Here is a 23,216-nt window from a genome sequence, read left to right as displayed (position 1 = left end):
CAGTGTTAAATCTAAAAAACCAAACAGAAAATTTGTCATTTTCAGACCTTCTGCAGGATCTTCCAGACTTTTTGGTAGAAGCCGACAGGCACTCGGTTCAGCGCTCCGTCCAGCCGCCTCCTGCGCAGCCACTGGCCATGCCTGGTATCCTTAGAAACCGGAAAGCTCTCTGGAATATCGAGAGACTCTACCGATGGTGCTCCGTACCTCTGAACAGTGAGGTTGGGGAAAAGAGAAAAGTCACTTTCAGCTCTAATTGCTGGAACAGCGCCCTCTATCTGTTTTGAGGCGCAAAGCAACTTCACCGCAACAAACGCAAACATCGGACACAGGGTGCTTTTCATCATGCCATCGCACTTCCATGACATGAGAGAACTTCCAGTCCATTGGGTTCCCCTTGAGGAACGAGGAGAGGGGAGGTTTCTCTGGGAGCGTAAAGATTGGTAAAACAGATTTTTTTTCCTTTTGAGGTGTGTTTCGTCGAGTGGTGCGACACAGACTGATGATATGGATCTCATCAGAATACGTTTCCTTTAAAGACTGAGCTCATGTTCGTCTTGTGGCATCAACAGAAAATATACCAATCTGTGGTCACAGGCTAATAATGACATAATTAACCTGTAGCCACATGTTCGTTATGCATTAGAAGTTATGGCTGCAGCAGCCATGTAACGCGGATCATTTTTATTAAATTTCATTTTATTATTAAATAAGGACGAATTATAATGATGTACCTGAAACACATCACGCAAACACATCATGATGGGAGTCAAAAAGAAATGCTAGCATCATGAAAAGCACCCATAATGGCTTATTACACGAAGAGTTGTGTGTTCCCCTCAACCTTCTTTCCACCTCATTTGAAAAAACAAACAAACAAACAAACAAACAAAACAAAAAATAAAGAGATAAATCCAGGAATAAATTTTGGATAAATCCAGATGAAAGCAAGTCTTTACCCCAGATTCGGTGCTTTCTATGTCCAGTGACTGAGCTTGCACACCCTGAGAGTCAAAGAACAAAAATAGAAAAGAGGGGAAAGAAAAAACAAACAAAAAGATGGACAAAATGAAAGAGTGTGACATGGGAAAAAACGGAGCGAATGATGGATCCGGTGGAATCGCAGCATGCGTGAATTCAGATCAGGGTGTGAAATGACTGGAGTTAAAGCAAATTACCTGCAGGAATTAAATTCAAGTTATTCTGAAAACAATCAAATATGAGCAAAATTAACAAATCTTTTGTTTTTAAGAGACTTTGTTCTTGATTTCTAAATGAAAAGAAATGGTAGAAAAGTTTCACAACAAATACTGTGTGTTAGCGCACTGAAGCTTTTAGCTTGATTAGGTGAACTCCAGCTGATAAAAAATGAACGATTAGTCAGAAAATGACTTGACTGTTTTAAAGTGTATCTGTGCATCAGCAATTAAAAACCATGGTTAGCTGTAGCTGTGGTGAAAAATGCACATTAAATGCTGTGATTTAGAGTTTTAAAGCAGCCAGAGTGATTTTGCTTAAATTAACACCCATGGATTGCACTCATTGTCATCGTCACCTTACAAGGGGACGTCAGAGGCTGGTCGAGCTGAAATAAAGAAAGAAAATCCTCTCTGTGTGAATAAAAACTAGTTTCTCCTTTTCCAGAGACACAAACCAGGTGCTGGTTGTGGAATAATGCCAGTATGGAAGTGGTTAAGAAGTTTTTCCTTTTCACAGACTGAAGAGTCTGAAGAATTATTCACTCTACATCTGCATCATATATTTTTTTGGTATGCAGTTTTGTGGCCTTGCTTTTCATAGCAGTCCCATCCACAGTCCAATACCACCTGTGTTCCATCTGCATAAATTCAAAAGTCAAACTTATCAGCATAGTTATCGCTGCTGTCTGCAGCTGATAGAAAACAAACTCATTTTTATACAAGCAGGAGCATCAAAGCTAAAAACAAGTCAGCTTAGCAAAATTCAACAAGCTGTGCTTAGCTTGCAGTCCACCCAGTGTGTCCTGGGTCTTCCTCTTTCCGGTGGGACGTGCCCAGAACACCTCACCAGGGAGGCATCCAGGAGGCATCCTAACCAGATGCCCGAGCCACCTCATCTGGCTCCTCTCGATGTGGAGGAGCAGCGGCTCTACTCTGAGCCCCTCCCGGATCACCAAGCTTCTCACCCTATCTCTAAGGGAGAGCCCAGGCACCCTGCAGAGAAAACTCATTTCGGCAGATCTTGTTCTTTCAGTCACTACACACAGCTCCTGACCATAGGTGAGGGTAGGAACGTAGATCAACCGGTAAATTGAGAGCTTTGCCTTTTGGCTCAGCTCCTTCTTCACCACGACAGACCGATGCAGAGTCTACATCACTGCAGACGCCGCACAGATCCACCTGTCCATCTCCCGCTCCATCCTTCCCTCCTTGGAGCAGGACAAACAAACGAACCACCAAAGCAATGCTCCGCTTAGCCTGCCGATACCTATCAAAGGCCCGATAAGACTCCTTCAGCTTGATGGCATCACTCACTGCTCGTGTCCACCACTGAGTTCAGGGATTATCGCCGTGACAGGCACCATCAGCCTTATGGCCACAGCTCCAGGTGGCTGCCTCAACAATAACGGAACACAGCACACTTGGACTTAATGGATCTGCCAGAGATGGGAGGTGAAGCTCTTTCTAAATTTAAAAGAGTTTCTGATTTTAAATTTCTCTTTAATTTATTGACTGAAAAAACAGGAGCAACCAAACCTTTTGAATACGTAGACGTAAACCAATTTTAGAGGGAGGAACAACCAACCAAACAAAATAAAAAGCAAAACAAACAACCCCAAAAATACTAGACCAGCCAGTCACCTGCAGTACCAGAGCTGAAACATCTTCTGACTCCAATAACCAGCCCTTCATCTCACCGTGAGGTTCCTCCGCCACTCAGCACAGGTGGGAGGTCTGCGGTCCAGGCTAACGATAATTTCTTTACACAGAATGTGACTTAACGCCATCAGTTTGTCCTGGATTTCTAATTTCTAACTGATTAATTTACAGCATTAACAAATCCAGTGATGGCTCATGTTTCTTTGTGATCATCATCTTTAACTGATGATTAAATCTACCTGAAAAACAAAAACCAGGGTATAAATACACACACACACACACAGAGAACCTGTTTGAACAGATAAGAAGCTAAAATCAGCTGTAAGAATAAAGTTAGTCTTCTTTTGTTCAGAACTTATTGGTGGCAGAAATGAAAAAAATCTCCATTTTCAAACAATTTCAAACTTTAACCACAAATCTCCCCCAGTGCAGCTCATGCCCCCGATGACTTTTCCCATCAGCACCTGGCAAGGTGAATTAGCACCCAGTTTAACCATCATCACCTTACTCTGGTCCAAGAAAGACAACCTGTGCTCCAGCTGTAAAAACACAGAAGTCATTTAATCAGAGGTTTAAGTCAGCTGATCAGCTGCAGCCTCCTCTTCTTCCTGAAGACTTTACGTCTTAACTAGCCCGGTTATAAAATCGACTTTAAAATGCAACAAATGTCAAATTGTGAAGGAAAAATGATGAAGTTTGGTGCAAGTAGGTGAGCTTTGAGCTTCTTACCATCTTCATGTCACTCTTCAGTTTGCTGATGCCAGCTCTCTCACTTTTTGTAGCACCAACGTTACCGAGGTGATGGATGGAGATGGCAGGGCTGACGCCGGCGTCCACCTCTCTCACTGTGAAAGACAAAACAGAAATCACACACTCCTACTTTGGACACACAGCTAAAACCGCCTCCCTTCATTTCTTTATATTTTGCTTCCAATCAGTCGACTTTCTTGTGATCGGTTCAGGCTTTCTGGGGTCTTTTTCTTTGGACTAGCAGTGTGGGGTCATCTAGACAGAGAATGGGACAAAAGGCAGAAACATTCAAAGAAAAGCTTTGGAAAGTCTTTCAAAAAGCCAGGAGGCCTATTCCTGAAGACTATTTGAAGAAACTACAAGAAAAGGGGACGAAGAGGGCTTAGACCGTACTGAAACGTAAGTTTGATCATATTCACAGGGATAAACAGGATAAACTCCATTTTTGTCTCCTTTCCTATTTATTTACACCAAATTCCCATTTTTCTGGCATTACATAAAGAAATGAGGAGTGGTTCAAGACTTTTGCACAGTACAGTAAAACTATTACACATCCCATGTGTTGCACAGAGTAGAAAAGCTAACAGGGAACACCAGCTGCTGTGTCACAAAGTCCATGTTTGGTTTGGATGTTGCACGAGAGGAGGTCTTACCACTGCGCTGCACTCCAAACTCCTTTCCACTGAGGATATGGTGCAGTAGATTCTTCAGTTCAGATGGACTCAGACTCATCAGACTCTCTGTGGCCTCCTCTCCTACAAACACACACACACACACACACATACATGATCCCTGGTAAATAAAATAAACTTTAACATATAATATGCAGGGTCTGCATCGACGCTGGGCAACTTGGCAAAAAAAACTGATGATGAAAAAGAAACCTTGAATTTTTTATCCCCAGGACTTTCACTGTAACACAAAACATAATAATTAAAATGATTTCTATTTTTGAAATTACAGGTCACTGCTTTGTAGCAACTAATCTGTCACAGCTTTACAAACTTATCCTCCATCCCACCAACAAACCCTCGCCCATGTTTAAAAACTTTTCACCCAACATTTCTGCTCTTTCGTGTTTGCGAACTAGCATGTGCTTGCTTGAAAGAAAAAGCTGTGTTAGCCTCGTGCCGTTGGTAAATGAGCTCAACTGATTCTACCATGACAACAGCCCACATTAGCAAACATCCATCCATCCATCCATTTTCTTCCGCTTATCCGGAGTCGGGTCGTGGGGGCAGCTGCCTAAGCAGGGAAACCCAGACTTCCCGCTCCCGGCCACATTCACCAGCTCATTAGGAGGGATCCCGAGGCGTTCCCAGGCCAGCCGAGAGATGTAGTCCATCAAGTGTGTCCTGGGTCTTCCTCGGGGCCTCTTTCCGGTGGGACGTGCCCGGAACACCTCACCAGTGAGGCGTCCAGGAGGCATCCTAACCAGATGCCCGAGCCACCTCATCTGGCTCCTCTCGATGTGGAGGAGCAGCGGCTCTACTCTGAGCCCCTCCCGGATCACCAAGCTTCTCACCCTATCTCTAAGGGAGAGCCCGGCCACCCTGCGGAGAAAACTCATTTCGGCTGCTTGTATTCGCGATCTTGTTCTTTCGGTCACTACCCACAGCTCGTGACCATAGGTGAGGGTAGGAACGTAGATCGATTGGTAAATCGAGAGCTTTGCCTTTTGGTTCAGCGCCTTCTTCACCACGACAGACGATGCAGAGTCTGCATCACTGCAGACGCCGCACCGATCCGCCTGTCGATCTCCCGCTCCATCCTTCCCTCACTCGTGAACAAGACCCTGAGATACATGAACTTCTCCACTTGGGGCAGGACCTCATTGCCGACCCGGAGAAGGCACTCCACCCTTTTCCGGCTGAGGACCATGGTCTCGGACTTGGATCCCAGCCGCTTCACACTCGGCTGCAAATCGCTCCAGTGAGAGCTGAAGATTACGGCCCGATGAAGCCAACATATCAACATGTTATTACATTATCTTTTGCATGAATGCCCTAAAGTGATCCTATTTCTCAATCTCATAACATCCTATCTTTTCCACATGTTTTTAGACAACAGAATAACTGTGGACTCCCACTTTTCAAGCCCTTTACCAATAATGGTCAGCAGGTGGAGCAGGTGGAGTTTTTCAAATATTTAGGGACTAAACTAGAGCTTCAACATCCTGGTACAACTCAGTCACAACTAAACATAAAACCAACCTCTCCCAGATAAGACAAGCCAGCAATATAATCAGGCCCCCCACTCACAGATCTCTACACTCAGGCAGTTACCAGGACAGCCATAGCCATCACACAGGACCCCACACCCCCATTCACCACCAATCCTTCCAACTTCTACCATCAGGTAGCCGCTACGAAGTCCCCTATCCAGGAAAAACAAACGTAAAAAAACCTTTAATTCCCACTGAACGGTTAAAATCAGTTTTCGTCTTTTTGTGATTAATGTATTTATGTTTTTATGTTCTATGTGTTTTTATCTGGAACATAAACTTTATCTCATCTTATCTTAAAAAGCCGGCTACTTCTGCACATTTTAAAGCATTCACACATTTTAAGGTTTCTAAATGATTCAAACGTGTATTTTTTTCTCTAAACTTTAAAACACTGAAATGTTGGAGAAGTCTTCTTTACGGGCAGACATTTTTGCATGAATTTTAACTGTCTTAAAATATATTGCGAAGCAAATACAAGCCTTCTTCCTCTGATGATGAGGCCTATCATTTACTTCTGATCCGTTTCAGCTGTTCAACGCATATAAAAACCTCCTACTTCCTACAAATACATGCTGTAGCTTATAAATTCTTCTCATCTTCTGTTTCAGCAGTAGAACTTCGGTTTTACTTTTGCTTTTAGATTAATTCAGCTGACAGCGTCGGTGCTGAAGGATGAGGAGATGGATGTGAGAAGAAAGTCAGCAAAAAGACAAAAGAGGATTCAAATAACAAGTCCGAACATCATTTATGCAGTTCCGTTTTGAACTCATCGATCATCTTGGGCAAATTATTGTGTTTTGGATTTAGAAATGTTTCAACAGTATCGTCTACTTCCTGTCTCACCCGAGCAGTTGAGTGACTGAGCCAGTTCAGTCGCCATGACCTGGATGATGAGGCCGATTCGTAGCCTGAACATCTCACTGAACAGGGTGGGCTGAGTCCTGATGCTCATAGCCAGGTACACCATGATCTCCTGATGGGGAAGCAGGAAAAAACACAAGTTGAAGGAGGAATACAGGAGGGGTGATTTAAATGAGATTGCGGAGTATTTTGCCACACCTGAGTGAGAATGGCCACACTGATGTTGCTGTCGCTGGCCTCGTCGATGAGGGCAGCCAGCTGGTCCAGAGGTATCGGAGCAGTAATGGTTTTCTCTCTCGGTTCAGGAGGAAGTCCCACGGTCAGGTGCTTCTGGTGCGCCAGCAAATCAGAGCACGCCTGGTGAGAGATCAAGACCAATCAAGAGTGCTGGAAATGATCGTTCATTCCTCCATTTTTAGTGAAATTTCCTGCGTTCGTCTCCCGTCTGTCTGCTAGACTCCTCTCCAACATCTTCATTTCTGTTTTCAGTCGACTATTTTCTTTGTTTTCACAGAATTTAGTGTCTCTTTTTTAATCTGAGATCAATCCATTTTGATGGAATATGACAAACAGCCAAGCTAGTTATAGGATTATCTGTAAAAACAAACTATTCCCATTTTATTCACTATTTAATAGAAATCCATGAATGATAAACATCAAGCAGTGATCTGTTTGAGCCACTGGATGCCGCCACCTAGCAGGTACACGTTAGCACTTCGTACCGAGTCAAGCTCCTCCACCTTCTTCTTCAGCATGCCTGAAATCATCCTGATGAGGCCCCAGTGTTTGAGATCTCCCACTTTCTCGTACAGGTCAGTGAGCAGAGATCTGACCGTGCTGCCTTTACCCTGCAGCTGAGTGTCCCAGTCCATACCCCTGGCAGAGAGACAAACACAAGACGGAGTAGGTTTGAGTTCTGATTCGTTCGCCAGTTTGCGAGCTTCCTAACTCTGCAATCCCACTTCCAGAACAGTTGTAGAAAATGTAAAGAAAAACAGAACGAGGCCAGTTACAGTTTCCTAAACACATGAGCTCATCTCCGTTTGCTCTTTCGTAACATTTTAATGATGACAGGACGTGTGTCTCACTTGTCTTTGAAGAGGATGTAGAGTATATCCGCCTGGTCCTGGAGATTTTTCGTGTCTTTTAGCAGCTGAACCAAAGCGCTGTAGTCGATGGCTCCGCTGGCGTCTTTGGGGATGCCGCTCTCAACGGTTATCTGCACCTCTGGACCCTGGACAGGACCAAGATGGAGAAATAGATGGAGAGCAAAAGCAGGAGATGAAAGGTTTAATCACTGCGTAGCGTGATTAAAGCGTGATTTAGAGTGAGAGTGAAAGAGAACAACGAGGCATAATAACCTTAGTTTCCTCATGCACAGAGTTTTCTGGGAGATTCAGGTTGAGTGACGGCTGACGAGAACGAAACAGCTTGTTTGGGAGGTACATGTTGACGTCTGACAGAAAGATTATATTATCCTCTCAGAACCCAGAAGATGGTGTGTCATTGTTTACATCGAAGTTCTGGTGAAAATCTGAGTGACTTTCAGATGATTGTTGCACTCACTCTGTATGTTGAGCTCTTGAGCCTTGTTCATCAGAGAAACCATCTCCTTGGTTTTAGTGGCTGCAGCCTTGAATCTACTCAGACCTCCCAGCTGACGTTTGGGCTTCTTGGGAGCAGACTGGGCCAACAGGTGGTCCAAGTACTGGGCAAGGTCGTCGGCTTCTGGGGGGGGAGGCAGGGAGGACAGAATAAAAAGGATGAAGAATGAAAGAAATAAACAAAAATATAGTCTAAAGTAAAACTTCACCTCACATGTTTTTGTTTACTGAAAATAACTACGATATTAAAACTAAAGAAACAGAAATAGATTTCACATCTATATCCATACATAGTCTGTAATCATTGTTTTTATTCTCTGAAGTGCTAACATACGGTCACTGGCCATTTTATTAGGTCTTCTGCTTTTAACACTGATGGCACATGGCAGCAGCTCAATAAATGCCAAAGTAGACGTGGTCAAGACGACTTGCTCAAGTTCAAACTGAGCATCAGAATGAGGAAGAAAGGGGATTTTAGTGATTTTGAATGTAGCATGGTTGGGATGGTTATTTCAGAAACTTCTGATCTACTGGGGTTTTCACACACAACCATCTCTAGAATTTACAGAGAATGGTCTGAAAAAAAGAAAATGTCCAGTGAGCAGCAGCTGTCTGGACCAGAATGATTCGCTGATGTCAGAGGAGAATGCCAGACCGGCTGGAGATCATGGAAAGACAACAGGAAGCCACTGGCTCCAACCAAGGTCTGCAGAACAGCATCTCTGAACACACAACACGTCCAGCCTTGAAGCGGCTGGGTTACAGCACCGGGTGCCTCCTGCCAGCTAAGATTCACACAGACTCACAACAGAAGATGGAGAAACGTTGCTGGTCTGATGAGTCTCAATTTCAGCTCCACATTCAGCTGGTAGGCTCAGAACTTGGTGGAAACATGAAAACATGGATCCATCCTGTCTTGGGTCAACGCTTCAGGCTGCTGCTGGTGTAATGGTGGGGGGAGATTTTCTTGGTTCACTTTGGGCCCCTTAGTACCAACGTGGCCTGGTTTAACCAGCACAGCCTACCCGAGTATTGTTGCTGACCATGTCCATCCCTTTATGACCACAGTGGAGCATCTTCTGATGCTACTTCCAGCAGGATAATGCACCATGTCACAAAGCTCAGATCATCTCCACCTGCTTTCTAGAACATGACGATGAGTTCACTGGACTCCAACGGCCTCCACAGCCACCAGATCTCAGTCCAGTAGAGCAGCTTTGGGATGTGGTGGAACGGGAGATTCTCATCATGGATGCAGCCGACAAACCTGCAGCAACTGTGTGATGCTGTCATGTTAATATGGAGAAAACCTCTGAGGAAGTTTTCCAACTCCAAGAATTAATGTGGTTCTGAATGTAAAAGGGGATCGAACCCAACCGATGAGAGTATATTTACTGTGACAACTCTACTGAGAGGCAGTTTCTCAAACTTCAAGTTTCTTCTAATAATAGAACAAGTTTATCTTTTTTCAGTGGAAACTGAACCATTTCAACACATTTCCTTAAAGCATGTGTGATGAAACAAGATGCATTCAGGAGCACAAAACAGTTATCAGGCAAACTCCTTTAAAACATGCTCGTATATTAGATTTAGCCAGTCATGCACTGAACATGTGCAACACAACCTTAATCCATCCATGCTTTTACCATTCTTCTGTTTCAGTCCATTTGTCATTTAAATGCAGAACAAGCAAAGTTAAATCTCTCGCCTTCATTTTATGTCCCAAACCACCAAAGCTGGCATGCAAATTTCTTTTCTATTAACGGACTGATGGCAAAATGACCCCGCATGGCGTCCCAAAGCACAGAAAGGAAAAGACTGGACAGCAGGAAGGTCAGTGATGAATGTGAGAATGAAACAGGAGGTGGTGATTAATGGGACTCTGCAGCAGGTTACCTTGTTTCACCGTGTGTTTCTGCTGAGGCTGCAGATTATTCATGTTAGACATGTCTTGCTTTTGTGGTTTGTTGAAAGGGGTTAGCTCATTTACATCAGTTAATAATGACGTACAGATATAAATAACTGGAACTAGTGTAAATATGTAAAAAAGAAGAAAAACTGATATTAATACTGTAATATTTGTGTTTAGTGAGTCCTGTGCAGTTCTGCACATCTAAATTACTGTTGGAAAGAACATAAAGGCAAGAAAAGACACATTTTCCTGTACGTTCCCGTTATTATCCACAACGATCACTGATGAGATCTGTATTTTAAAAATGCAATCTACCAGGAATGGTCAAACCAACCATGAAAAAAACAAACGAAAGTCCCCTGCTGGCTTTAACTTCTTATCATATTAAATCCATTTTCTCCACAGCTGGTGTCACCATTCCTCTCCATCATCAATCCATCCTTTATTTCTTACCATCATCACAATGTAATTCATGCACGTATCCATCGCTGTCATCATCATCATCATACTCGTCGCCGTGGCGGCCCATGCTGCCAGAACCCTTACCGTCCAGGAAGCTGAGGTGAGCACAGCAGGAGGTGGTCAGGAACTCTGACAGCTTCCCAGTCTGGATCCTACAAAGCAGGGAGGAAGAAAACTAAATCAAAACAGATGAAGCAGCGAAGCATCACTCTGACGGAGGGGCACGATGGAAGCTGAAAATAGCATTACCTGTTTTAACCAATAAATTAATAAAATATTTTCTCAAATTAGTCAATTTTAAGGTTCGTCTTAAAACCTGAGAAGTTTCTGTCACATGCACAAACCAGCAGATGCTTCCCTGAAGAGAAAAACCTGAAACCTAAGGCTCTGCTTCACATTCAAGGTTTCTCAAGGAGGCCAGCTCTGCAGGAATGGGTTTTTACTTTTTTTTTGTTAACTAAGAGGTTAAAAATACTGCTTTGGGCCTTGTGGTTAATAAGAAATTTTTCATATAGGGAGCCAGAGAAGGGAGGTTAAAACTGGAAAAATATGATCAAACTTGGCTGTGCCAGTTAGTGTGGATCATTTTTGGACTACCAGTTAAAATGGAATTGCTAAGATCAAACCTTGATGACATATATGCATGGACAAGTTTTTTAGCACCTCTTTGAGACAGAATGATCCAGATCTGTGACAGTACTCTACAAATGAACTAAAGCTGCTCTCGATTTCTGCTTAATATGAGAAAGAAAAGATGTTTCTTCTTGTGTGTTCTTCAGAGTTGCATTAGAAGCCAACATGATGATGTTCAAAGTAAGTTCATGCTTTGGCATACTCCGATTGTTAGAATCACTGATTGTTTTAAAATCCAGAACAATGGCATCACAGCTCATCCAGACCTTCACCTCAGAGTTCATTGATAACTAAAGCTGGGTATCATCAGCATAACAATGTTTCTGAAGATGTCGCCCAAACGAAGCTTACATGGTGAAAAACAATATTGGTACAAATTAGGAACCCTGTGGAGCTCCATAACTGACTGATTTGCACATGAAACTGGAATCTTTCTGATTAATAAAATCTAAACCACTTTAAAGCAGCACCCATAATTCTGATGAGATTTTCTATTTGTAGTGTAGTTGTTAAAAGGTACAAGGAGATCATTTGTAACTTTTAACAAATACAGCTTCTTTTCCTTTTTTTGGCTCTAGTGGTCTTTATTTTAATAGTAGCTGGAAAGGAAAGGGGGTCAGAGAGCATGGGAATGTCCAGCAGCAAAGGGCCCCAGGCCGGGATTCGAACCTGGAGCACCTGCCCCGAGGAGGTGTAGCCTGCTCAACCAGTTGGGCTACACATGCCCCAACAAATACAGCTTCAAAAACCTTAAAAAATTAATATGGATATATAATATAAATAAATAAGCATTTAGTTTATTTAAAGCAACATTCACCTTGCTCCTCCATAATATCCATCCTGTAACTTCTTCAGAGTGGCCAAGACAGCAGGATCCAGGTTTGTGTGATCTTCAGCTGGAGCACAGAAACAGTTTTTAAAATGATTTTTACTAGGTTATAAGGTGAATCCAGAAAAGATGTTCAGAAACAGATTGTCACTCCACAGTCTGGGGACCAAAAAAAAAAAAAAGACCGATTCACCTTTAGCTTAACTCCAAAAGCCAGAGCCGATAATCCCGCACAAGTCCCATAATAACCGCCATAAATCGGCACTAGCTGCTGTTCTTCATGAACATGTCTATGTATATAATCCGGTTTCAGCTCCTGTCTGAACCGGTCTTTTTTTCGAGGAAGAATGTGTGGTCCCCAGACTGTGGAGCGAGATGAAACCACAACAGGGCTGACCTTACGGCCTATACAACAGACTGAACGTGTTCGATACTTAGAAAACACGCAGAAGCTGCAGGGACTGTGTTCGAGTCAGCACTCACTCAGCATGGTTTGGGAAATGGGGAAAGTAACCGTCGGTCGCCCAGTTATCCTCCATCTGGATGACAGGTAGGCGATTTCTGTCCTCAGCATCTCTACGATCATCTTGTTGTCCAGCGCCATGTAGAATTGCTGGTGGTCGATGAACTGGGAGTCAAAACAGAGGTGAAGGTCAGAAAACAAAGGTTTTTGTCGTCATAAATGTGAGTTCTAATCAATTTCAGGTTGTATTTAGGTATTTATTTTTTTATTATTTAATTGTATTTAAAGTGTGGAAAGTTAATGGATAAGTTGTCAGGCTCCATTACAACCTACAGTTTCACAAAATGAACAACAGGATACATTAGGATGCCTGAATGTAAGATGCATGGATGTCAACAGGAGCTTACATTAATCGTCTACCAAAATTTAAATTGGCTGCCAGGCAACATACCAACACAGCTGGAAAGATGGACATGTAACATCTCCACTTCTGTCCACATCTTTTTCATGTCGCGGTTCTCCTTCTCCACTTTTAGCTCATTGATTATTTGGTCTCATGTATGATATATATATATATATTTTTGTTTTTTTTTGTTTTTCCTCTAACTTTATTGAAACACAGTGTGTAATACAGACAGCCAGGGCTCTGGGGTGATTGCACCATTAGGCCAAATAAAAAGATGTGTCCAGGTTGTTCACACAGAATGGAAAAGGGTGGCATTGGGAAGCGTTTTAGAACAGCAGCAGTTTCAGACCCCAGAAATGCTGGTTCTGATTAAAAGAAACGTCCAAACTATAAACAACTCTAGCTGAATCACTTAAACTTGTCCCTGTGTGGACAGGGCCTAAGAAATTAAGTTAAAAGAAAAATAAATAAAGGGAAATGACAGATGATAGATATGATATAATCAAAATATCAAATCATATTAGATTTTTTATTTTATTATTTGTGGTAGGAAAGCAAAGCAGTAAACTATAAGCCATACATGATATTTGTAAATGTAATTCCATGTAACTCAAGCCAGCAATCTGTCGAGCTGCCATGATTTAACTGTCAGGCTGGTAAAGAAAAATTTCTATAGATTTCTATAATCTCTGGATGGATTTCTGGAATTTCACAGCAGATATCAACTCTAGTTTCTTACCAACCTGAGGTGTGAATGAGAAGATGGTGTTCCTGATGATGTAGAACTTGGAGGTTCCCAGCACTCCTATTCTCCTGTACGGTCGTCCTGTCAGGCCCAGCCTCGGGTTACGGCCTGAAGTAGGAGAAAAGGGAGGTTTGAAAAGTTCAACACTTTCTACTAACAATTTTCTACTTTGCAAAGTTTCAGCTGAAAGAGACGTGCTTTTATCCCTTTTTTATTTTAAAGTGACTCAAATCTGATGTTTTTCTTTCTTTTGAAATGTTCATAAAACATATTAAACAAATGAAGGTAGTGAACAGTAACTTTGGAAGAATTCTTTTAGATAAGACAGTTTTTTAAGGAGTTGTAATTTGACCTTTTTTGACACGTTTCGAGTGAAACTTCAGTCTTCTTAAGAAAACATCGTCTGACGTGTGTCGTGACATGTCTTTTATCAGCTGATGGTCCCGGAGGCGCGACCAGCCTGGCAATCTGACACCCGATGGTCTTAGCAGGACAGAGTCCCATGTGTGGGATAGCATGAATCCCCTCATCACGGTTGATGGTGAAGACTGAAATTTCAGTCGAAATATGTCAAAAATGGTAAAATACAACTCCTCAAACTCTTTGTCTGATAAAAACAATTCTTACAACCACAACTGGTGAAATCAGCACAGCAGTTTGACTTATTGTTTCTTGACTTAAACACGATGAGGTGATGAGTATTATTGATGAACAGTAAACTGTGTGTGTTCAGTAGGATAAACTACAATAAAAGATGTTTCTAAACAGATGTTTGAGTGTCAGTGGTTACAGGTGCTGGAACTCAGAAGATTTTTTGTATCACAAGATACAGAACAAAGCATGGACATCGGATGGACCAGCAGGGTCGGTAATATTTTATATTTCAATATATAATTTAAAGGATTTGAATATGATAGTTTCTGTCTTTAATAATAGTTTAGTCAAAGCCTCTTTGAAAATTTAACTTTCTTTAGTTTTGATAATAAGTGGGGCAAATGCTGACATTTTAGATCAGCACTTTGGCCACAATAAAAAGGTTTTAGAGTTTTTAGAAGTGAAGATAGTCTTTCTGTTGTGTAGTCAGGAGGGGACTAGATGTGAGTTACATGAGTTAGTGTAAAGAGTACAGTGTGAGATGATCAAACCATCCGGACGTCGTACCGAGTCGAGCATAGATGTGGCTCAGGACTCTGGAGGGCTGCACATGGATGGGATGGATGTCAGCCACTGTCTCCACTTCTATACCATTCTTCAACAGGAGCTCCTTAATCTCATCTGTCTCAGCCAAAACTGACACTAAGAGGAAGAGGAAAAAATGTAATACTGAAAATAAATCAATTTCATCACAAACCCTCTGCAGTGAACTTACCCTGTACGACCACGTCAGGTTTGGGAATGGTGGAGAAACGTCGGTTAAGAGGGTCAATCTCTCCAGGCGCGAGGAAGCCCTGAAAAGAGAAAAAACCAATAAGAACCAAAATGACCAAATACTTAGTTTAATATTTTGTGTCCACACTTCATCTGTGTGTAATCTGACTGCTGATATCATTAAGTACAATTTTACTTTATTAAATTTTTCTCAACCATGGGTTTCTTTTTGTATATTATTTGCAAATTATTTTTACATTATTATTTTTTACAGAATCATACTCCTATTTTCACTCTTTGGTGCCCCTCAATGGCGGCTAATCCAGCATCCATCTTGCATCCTGTCTTTTCTCTGAGTTCTCTCCAGCCTATAAAAGTCAGTCTGATGAGGACTTTTGATGTATCTCTTGCTCAGTTTCTCTTAATTTTCCTCAGCGTTTCATAACCAGTTCTTGTTCGGCTTTTTTTTTTTTCGTCCACTTTTGTCGGTGTTCTGACAGTCAGGACTTCTGTTTCTGCTTTTGTCAGACCCAGCACTAGAGAAAGATTTTTTTTTTTAACCTGTCATGTCCAGCATCATAGCAGCAGAATGATGGTCTGGTTGCTGTGTTGTGCTGAGCAAGTTCGCTTTGCCAAGGCGAGGCTGCGCTTGTCTGCCTCTAGCGCAGCCCAGAGACCCAGGCCATCAGCAGCAAACCTGAGTGAAGGGTCCAGGGCCCCAGGAGCAGTCACCCCCAACGACCGGGCCATACAGCGACTGCAGCCAATGAGCAGCCACCAACCCCAGAAGGCACCCACCCCCCGCATAGTACCCCTACACCCCTCCTGTCCCCGGGCCATACCCTGGCTCCCAGGGCGGCAACCAGACACAGGGCATGCACCAATCCACACCACGGCAGCCCATCCGGGCCGGCCCAGACCCCCGGCACATACGGACCCCACAGCCCCGAAGGGAGAGGGGGCCACCCCCAGGCACCAGAGCCCAGAACCCCCACCTAGCCCGCCCCAGAATAGCCCGGCCACCCGGCCCAGGGCCAACGCCCACTGACCCAAGCATGACCAGTGGCCTCACTCCCCACCACAAGGCGACCCCAACTGCTGGCCCCCACAGTCCCCGACAGGGCCGGACCCAGAGCCGCCCCCACCGCAGAGCAGCCCTAGAGAAAAGATTGACATAAAACAGCGCAGATTACCACCTTAAACCTAACAATCGAGATGACAGGAGAGCTGTGACTCCAGTAAGACTCCTAAGAGTTCCTAAAGACTTCCGTTTTTAGTCTGACTGTGAAAATCGTTTGGTGTGAGCCCAACATGAAGCAGTTTTAAATTAATCAGAGAAATCCGTTTTATTCCTGCCTCAACACACAACCACAAAGAACTGAGTCCCAAAAGGTGACAGCTGTCACTTACAAAAACAGCAACCCCTCCCATCCCCAAAAGATTAAAAATAAAATAAAAATAAAATCTACTTGCAGAGCTAGGTGGCTGCTAAAGTCTTCACTAAATCTATCGCTGCTATGCAGTCTGCAGCTGTGAACATCTAGGGTCGTCTTTCACCTGCCTGGTGAATTAAATCTGAGTGTTTTACTGAAAGCTAATGAAAACATTGCTCACCTCAGCCAAAAGTTTTCCCAGGATGTACAGCGATTGTCCCCATTTCAGGGGGCATTTGCCCATAGGAATCCTCTCTACTGAGTGAGGGTTCATGTACTCCTCTTCCACCTGTTTTAATGTACAAATACATGTCAAGATGAAAAGTTTTCACAGAAATATGTTCAAATAAAATGTATTTATACATGCAGAAATTAATCCTAGATTAATCCTGGAGTCTAAACTGTCTTTAAAAGCACCTTCAAAATAGCTGCTGGCCTCATTCATGTTTGGCATTATGTGTTCTGGGTGATTTGATCACAAGAAAACAGTTTTAAGTGTTAACATCTGCACTTAAAATGTGTCCCGAGTGATCCCTCATCTGCTCTAAAATATAATGAATACAAATTAAATATGTAAACATGAAATAAAGTTATGTTATTGTGTAACAGAGGCAAAATATTGTTGAAAATACATTTTTGAGGTTGTTCATAATGTTATTTAAAATGATATTTAATTAAATGTAAACATCTTGATAATGTAATTCTTTGCACTAAAACAAAAGGAAAAATGAGGAGTTTTCATTATTTTTGGTTATTCTGCTGTCATTTTACTGGTCCAGCCCACAGGAGATTAAAATACATTGAATGTAGCCCCTGAACTAGAATGAAAATTGACACCCCTGGTTTAGGGAACACTTGACTGATAAGTTATTCCACAGGGGGTACGATCCGCCTTGAAGGAATGTGGATAAATGCATCCTGGACAACCTGTGAATGTGGCCTGAGCCCATTTGAAAGGATCTGAATGCGTCCTCAAGCCCTCCTGAGGTCCTTTTGGGCCTGGTTTTAGAGCCGTCTGCTTGTTATCAGATCCTCCAGGGTGCAAACTAACACTAAGTGTGAACAGGGTCTCAGTGTTATCGAGAAGAAAGGATTTACTTTGTCTGGAGGGACGCTGTAGAGCTCAGGTACCAGTCGAATCCCATCTTTCTGTTTGATCAGGATCCCCTCCAGGGCCTCTTGATATTCCTGCACCTGGATTACAGCCAACACTTACCACATGAAAATGCATCCCGGACAACAGGTGCACATACAAACTCCAACAGACTAAATCATGAAAACCCACCTGAAGGTGTGAATTACCTGTTCATGACTGTTGCTAAAAATGCCATCCAGTATGAGGTAGGTCCAGAAAAGAGGCCATTCACACTCAATGTTTTCAAAAAGCTTCAGCTCTGCAGACTCATAATACAGTCTATTCGGATCCTTTAAAGAAGAAACAAAAAAAAACATTAATAATTTATTTAATTTTTTTTTTCTTTTTTAATGGACCATGGTATAAGTGGGATAATGCCCTTCGAGGTGGCCATTATCATATATTAATGGACTTTGCGGAGGCAACCGTCCGACGCGAAGTCCATTAATTTATGATATTGGCCACCTCGTTGGGCATTATCCATTCATTAAAGGTTTCCTTCTATGTAGGAAGGTCAGTTCATATGAAGAGAATCACATCCCATCTACACGGGGAACAGCATATTATTCGTTTCCTAAAGTTTAGGATAAGACAGAAGGATGAGGCCACTCTGACCTAAATTGGACCAAAAAGACAAAGAAAAATATGGCTAAGGAGGACATGTTGGTTTAATTTACTGAAGTTACGTCATGGCAGTTGGTGGGTAGCTGCTGTAAGGATAAACCCATTCCTGATTTCTTTGTTTTTAGAGGTTAAAATTAAATACATTTCTCTACTTCTACTGATGTTTTTAAGTGCATTTAATAATGGTGTGTTACAAGGTGGTGCTTGTACACTGAACTAATCACCATAAACTTATGCTGTCTGGCATACAGCTGCTTCACGGGTAATTCCCCTCAGGAAACAATCAAGCAAGCGCTAAAAACAACCCTATGAAAGCAGCTCGCCCAATAACATTCGCCTGCAAGCTCCTACTGAAAGAATGAGGAGCTGTTTTAAACGGTTGTACTGACCGAAAAGGTTTCCGTGCTCTGAAAACACCTGGTTAGAATATTACACAGTATAAATCAAAAATTGTTTTATAAACATATTTAGTTTATTTGAATTATTTAATTTAATATATAATGTTTAATCTATATAACAAGACATAAATTTTCAAACTATTTTTATAATATATTTAATCTATTTTAATAAATTTAATAATTATATTTTAAAAATTATATGAATAAAGATATAATTTTACATTGTAAATAAAACAATTAGAGACAATAAATTAGATATAAATAAATAATAAAGATATAGTGATAAACCTGCTTTATCACTTCAGTCCATTAACCAGCGGGTGTCTACAGACAGCTCCCACAGCCACAGTAAACACTTTGTGACCCAAACTATTCGCATTCATTCAGCTTCCTGCTTTTTTTTGCTGCTTCTGGCTGCTGGAACAATAAAGGGGAAGAGTTGAAACCTTAAAACAAGACCTTTTTCTCCAAAGAGCCCATGAAGAGTCAGGATCAGCAACACTAAGCAGAATCTCTGAGCAGATGAAACAGACTCATCCACTGCTTTTGATGATTACATAGAATAACACGTCCAGCTCTTATCTGGTACAAGCGTGTGATGTATGAGACTTTATGAGCCTTTTCAGACTTTCTACCTCTTTAGGTGTTCTGTGTCCATCTCTGAGAAACCTGCAGCAACCGTATCGACCCTGAACAGAGAGCAGAAGTTAGCAAAAACACAACGATCTTAAACATTTAACAGGTTTTAAATAGTCTGACTGCATCTGTTAAAAATGTACCATCATCGGTTAAAAGGAGCAACTTTTTGTTCACCTGCAGCACACATCGCCTTGTACTGTGTTTTCCTCTTAATCAAGTTTGATCTCTTTTCTCAGGAAGATACTTTACTTCATATTTACTCATTATACACGTTTAATGACACAAACTAATTTTTCAAGGCATCCCGGAGGGAATTTATTATAATTATATAATATTATATCTTGTAATAAGTAGTAGTTTATTTTCGTGTGCTTTGTTTAAGAAAAGGAAAAAAAAAGGGCATGAAATATGAAATTACGTAAAGATTTCCAGGTTTAAATGCTGCCTTTTCACACTGTCTTTAATATTATTGTTAAAAAAACATCTGGACACTGAAGGATGTGAAATAATATTTTTACATGACCAAATTTTCACAAAGCTTCGTTTTCATAACGAACATTTAATCAAAGCTAATTTTTATTAACAACTCTGATTTTTAAACTACATCAGTGTTGAAGTTCGTAGACCTCCCTCCTTACCTGCAGCTTAGAGATGATCTCCTCCTTCGTCATGTTGACGATGCTCATGTCCTCAACAGCGAAGGCGGGGTACGTGAGGATGGCCAGTACTCCGGCGTCCACCTCTTTAGACATGGACGCTCTGGGTAACATGGACGTCAGGATGGACTAATAAGGGGATGAAACAAAACGTGGGGATGATTTGGACGACAAATATGGCAAAACGTATTTTCTACAAGAGCAGGTGATTATACATGTGTGCACCTGGCAGTGCTGTATGTCATCAGCCAGCGCATGGACCACAGATCCAGGTCCTCCTTTTGCTCCGAACAGGTTGAGCTCGTCCAGCGCCTCCAGAGCTGCCTGGAGGACAAAGTATCACAGTTTGATCAAGTATACATCCTGGAGTTGTGGTGTCTACATTTTAAGTAAAAGCTGCAACAAGTGTTAATGTGTGTCATCCAAGTTCACGCTGAAGCTAATTCATTCAGTGCTGCTGTTATGAATGCTAATAAATGCAGGTCGTTAACAGTGACAGTCACATCCTGCAGCAGTGCCTGTTTCCAGTGCCTGAAATTAATCTCTGAGTATGCTCAATGCACCGAGTACTGCGAGTACTGTGTTATTTCTGAGTGAGGAGCCATTCTCAGAAGACCACAGAGAACCTGACACCTCCTGACCCACCACTGCCGACCAAGGACGGCCGCAGAGTCCAACAAAGTTAGAACCAGGCAACCGGATGCTAAGGCTTCAAAATGGCAGGACGATTTTCCAGTCCAAAGAAGCAAAAGAGTAAAGCTTTAATTAAAATACATTAAAGGCTGTGGATTTAAACAGACTTTGATCAATTTAAAAACAAACAAAAATATAAATAAATAAAACTCTAGAAAAGAAAAAAACTAATTTACTAATTTAACTAATTGTTAGCCCTTCAAACAAGAGAAATAAAATAAAATAATTTTTTTCTGACTGCTGCATTTATCTGGACACACAGCTGCTGCTGAACTTCCAGAACCAAAACAAAGCCGTCTCATCTGATCCAGACTTGGAGGGAGTGTGGGTCATCTAAATGTCAGCGTAAAGGCCGCTGCAGTGACTGGGCACCATCCACCATGCCAGAGATATTTACTGGAGCAGCTGTTCTGCCTGTACGCTGAGAGGCTCAGCTCTCACTCAGGCTGCTTCTCACTGTCCTCCTCAGCCTGGAAAACACCACATGACTTTATTTGCTGACGTATTAACCTTGGCCGTGCCTATAGAGCTGGCGTTAATCTCAGTGATGCCCTGGTTGGTTTTGTCTCCTCTTTCCCACATCCCATAATCCTGCAGAAAAAAGCAAAGAGTAAAGCTAACATAACTTCTTTGGGTCATTTCAACCTTTAGGGGTGAATGAATGAGAACTTACAGCAACTTTATAAGCTGCCTCAATGTAGAACATGAGATTCTGAACCACGTCCACCTCATCCTGGGTGTAGATGATATGAAGACCTGTCACACAGAGAAGAGCAGGAACATTCATTCATATTAAGCTAGAATTTTAATCATAAACACATAAAAAACAGGTGAACTACTTAATTAAACTGATTTAATTCTTAATTGTTTTATTTTCATGTAAACCTCAGAGGAACTCTCTCATACCGGATGCCGTCATCTGAGCGAGAAAGAGCAGGAAGAGTGAGGTGGCATCAACCTGCAGATGACCCCACTGGTCGTCCCCGACGACAGTGGCACAGGTCCTGGTGTTGTACTTAGCATGCAGCGAGTCTGAGGTACTTCGGCTGTATTTAAACTTCTCCACCTTGTCTAGCTGTGGAGGTGAAGGTGGGTAAAGATGGTGAAGAAAACATGTAAATCATCACTTATAAATCATCCATCCATTCATTTTCTGACGCTTATCCGGAGTCTGGTCGCCGGGCAGCTGCCTAAGCAGGGAAACCCAGACTTCCCTCTCCCCAGCCACATTCACCAGCTTGTTTGCCAGCCGAGAGATGCAGTCCCTCCAGTGTGTCCTGGGTCTTCCCCGGGGCCTCTGGGACGTGCCAGGAACACCTCACCAGGGAGGCGTCCAGGAGGCATCCTAACCAGATGCCCGAGCCACCTCATCTGGCTCCTCTTGATGTGGAGGAGCAGCGGCTCTACTCTGAGCCCGGAGCACAGAGCTTCTCACCCTATCTTTAAGGGAGAGCCCGGCCACCCTGCAGAGAAAACCCATTTCGGCTGCTTGTATTCGCGATCTCCTGACTGTTTGCGTGATTAGTTCTGGGGTTAAAAATCTAATCGGACCTGGAAATGATCAGTGTTTGCAATGCACAGTTATAACTAGCTTAAATTTAAGTGGTAATCACAATCGGTATTAGTATTCTCCTTTTTATTCAACTTTTTCATCTATTTAAAATTTTCTCCTCTAACATTTTTATTTAATTCTACTTGTTACTCATGCCACACTATAAATCTGAACTTGGCATTATCTGAACTTGGCATTATCTCAGTGAAAGAACCTTATTTTAAGCATGTTGCTGCTTTGTCTTGAACAGAATCCACCAAAACCCACTTTCATCCTCCTTATTTATGAAGATTCTGACAGTTTTCCAGCCTTACACTTAGAGGATGCTGAAGGATGACTCAAATGATATAACACACAATCATCGAATCTTGTTCACAGTCCATCCCAGTGAACTGTAACAGGATTTGGTACTCAGGCTTGGCAAGTACTCAAATGTAAGTACTCAAGCCTAACTGATTCATCGACTGGCCGATTATAGCCCTTTTCAAAAGTCGGTTGGAGTTTTGTAGATTAAACGCTGATATATTCTTTATTTCTGATATAAAGGTAAATGTTAAGTGTCAGAGTCGTGCAAAATGATGTTTGTCCACTATATGAAGCTCGGACTCCAATCAATCCTTAGCGAGGCAGCACTACAGGGCCGGGCAGAGGGGACAGGTTCGATTAAGAACGACTCATCATGTCTCCAGTTTTAGTTTGATACCGTTTGCCATGTGCCATGATAGCGACCCGTGCTTCATTGCATCTGTGATGCTTTTCATTTATGTTGCGTTGCTAAAGTTGTGCTAACCTAGTTTAAGTTACTCACCGTCGGTTTATGTTCACAAAAACATTGCTGTGGCATGCCAGCCTCGCACAGAGTTAGCCAACAGCTTCCAAGCCAGTAAGTAACTGCAGAAATAACGTTAAGGGTACAAAGTATTTGAGAGTACAGAACAAGCGTTCATCACTCCATCAGCTTCGTGTCG

General features: G+C 42.2%; 1 protein-coding gene across 6 annotated transcripts in view; it reads right to left on the bottom strand.

The window, feature by feature from the left end:
* phka1a (phosphorylase kinase, alpha 1a (muscle)) overlaps positions 1-23,216 on the bottom strand; it is a 34,756-nt gene that overhangs the window by 2,992 nt on the left and 8,548 nt on the right. For 2 of the 6 annotated variants that reach the window (XM_041985125.1, XM_041985121.1), the window contains exons 4-29: positions 21,603-21,771; positions 21,370-21,452; positions 21,207-21,287; positions 20,229-20,327; positions 19,986-20,132; positions 19,344-19,397; positions 17,854-17,976; positions 17,650-17,745; positions 16,733-16,840; positions 15,120-15,198; positions 14,912-15,046; positions 13,749-13,858; positions 12,620-12,764; positions 12,125-12,203; positions 10,666-10,826; positions 8,263-8,424; positions 8,058-8,152; positions 7,785-7,930; positions 7,419-7,572; positions 6,895-7,053; positions 6,679-6,808; positions 4,262-4,363; positions 3,588-3,703; positions 3,362-3,397; positions 960-1,004; positions 48-209 (exon numbers count right to left, since the gene is read on the bottom strand). In XM_041985125.1, coding sequence (XP_041841059.1) covers positions 48-209; positions 960-1,004; positions 3,362-3,397; positions 3,588-3,703; positions 4,262-4,363; positions 6,679-6,808; positions 6,895-7,053; positions 7,419-7,572; positions 7,785-7,930; positions 8,058-8,152; positions 8,263-8,424; positions 10,666-10,826; positions 12,125-12,203; positions 12,620-12,764; positions 13,749-13,858; positions 14,912-15,046; positions 15,120-15,198; positions 16,733-16,840; positions 17,650-17,745; positions 17,854-17,976; positions 19,344-19,397; positions 19,986-20,132; positions 20,229-20,327; positions 21,207-21,287; positions 21,370-21,452; positions 21,603-21,771 — 2,976 coding nt within the window. Of the gene's footprint in view, positions 1-47; positions 210-959; positions 1,005-1,555; positions 1,588-2,352; positions 2,387-3,361; positions 3,398-3,587; positions 3,704-4,261; positions 4,364-6,678; positions 6,809-6,894; positions 7,054-7,418; positions 7,573-7,784; positions 7,931-8,057; positions 8,153-8,262; positions 8,425-10,665; positions 10,827-12,124; positions 12,204-12,619; positions 12,765-13,748; positions 13,859-14,911; positions 15,047-15,119; positions 15,199-16,732; positions 16,841-17,649; positions 17,746-17,853; positions 17,977-19,343; positions 19,398-19,985; positions 20,133-20,228; positions 20,328-21,206; positions 21,288-21,369; positions 21,453-21,602; positions 21,772-23,216 lie in introns of all 6 variants that reach the window. The other 4 variants (XM_041985126.1, XM_041985122.1, XM_041985123.1 and 1 more) reach the window with 4 other exon arrangements.

Source organism: Melanotaenia boesemani, chromosome 5, assembly GCF_017639745.1.
Source record: "Melanotaenia boesemani isolate fMelBoe1 chromosome 5, fMelBoe1.pri, whole genome shotgun sequence".
Classification (NCBI taxonomy): domain Eukaryota; kingdom Metazoa; phylum Chordata; class Actinopteri; order Atheriniformes; family Melanotaeniidae; genus Melanotaenia; species Melanotaenia boesemani.
Note: the sequence above shows the minus strand (reverse complement) of the source record. Positions and strands in the feature narration are given on the sequence as shown.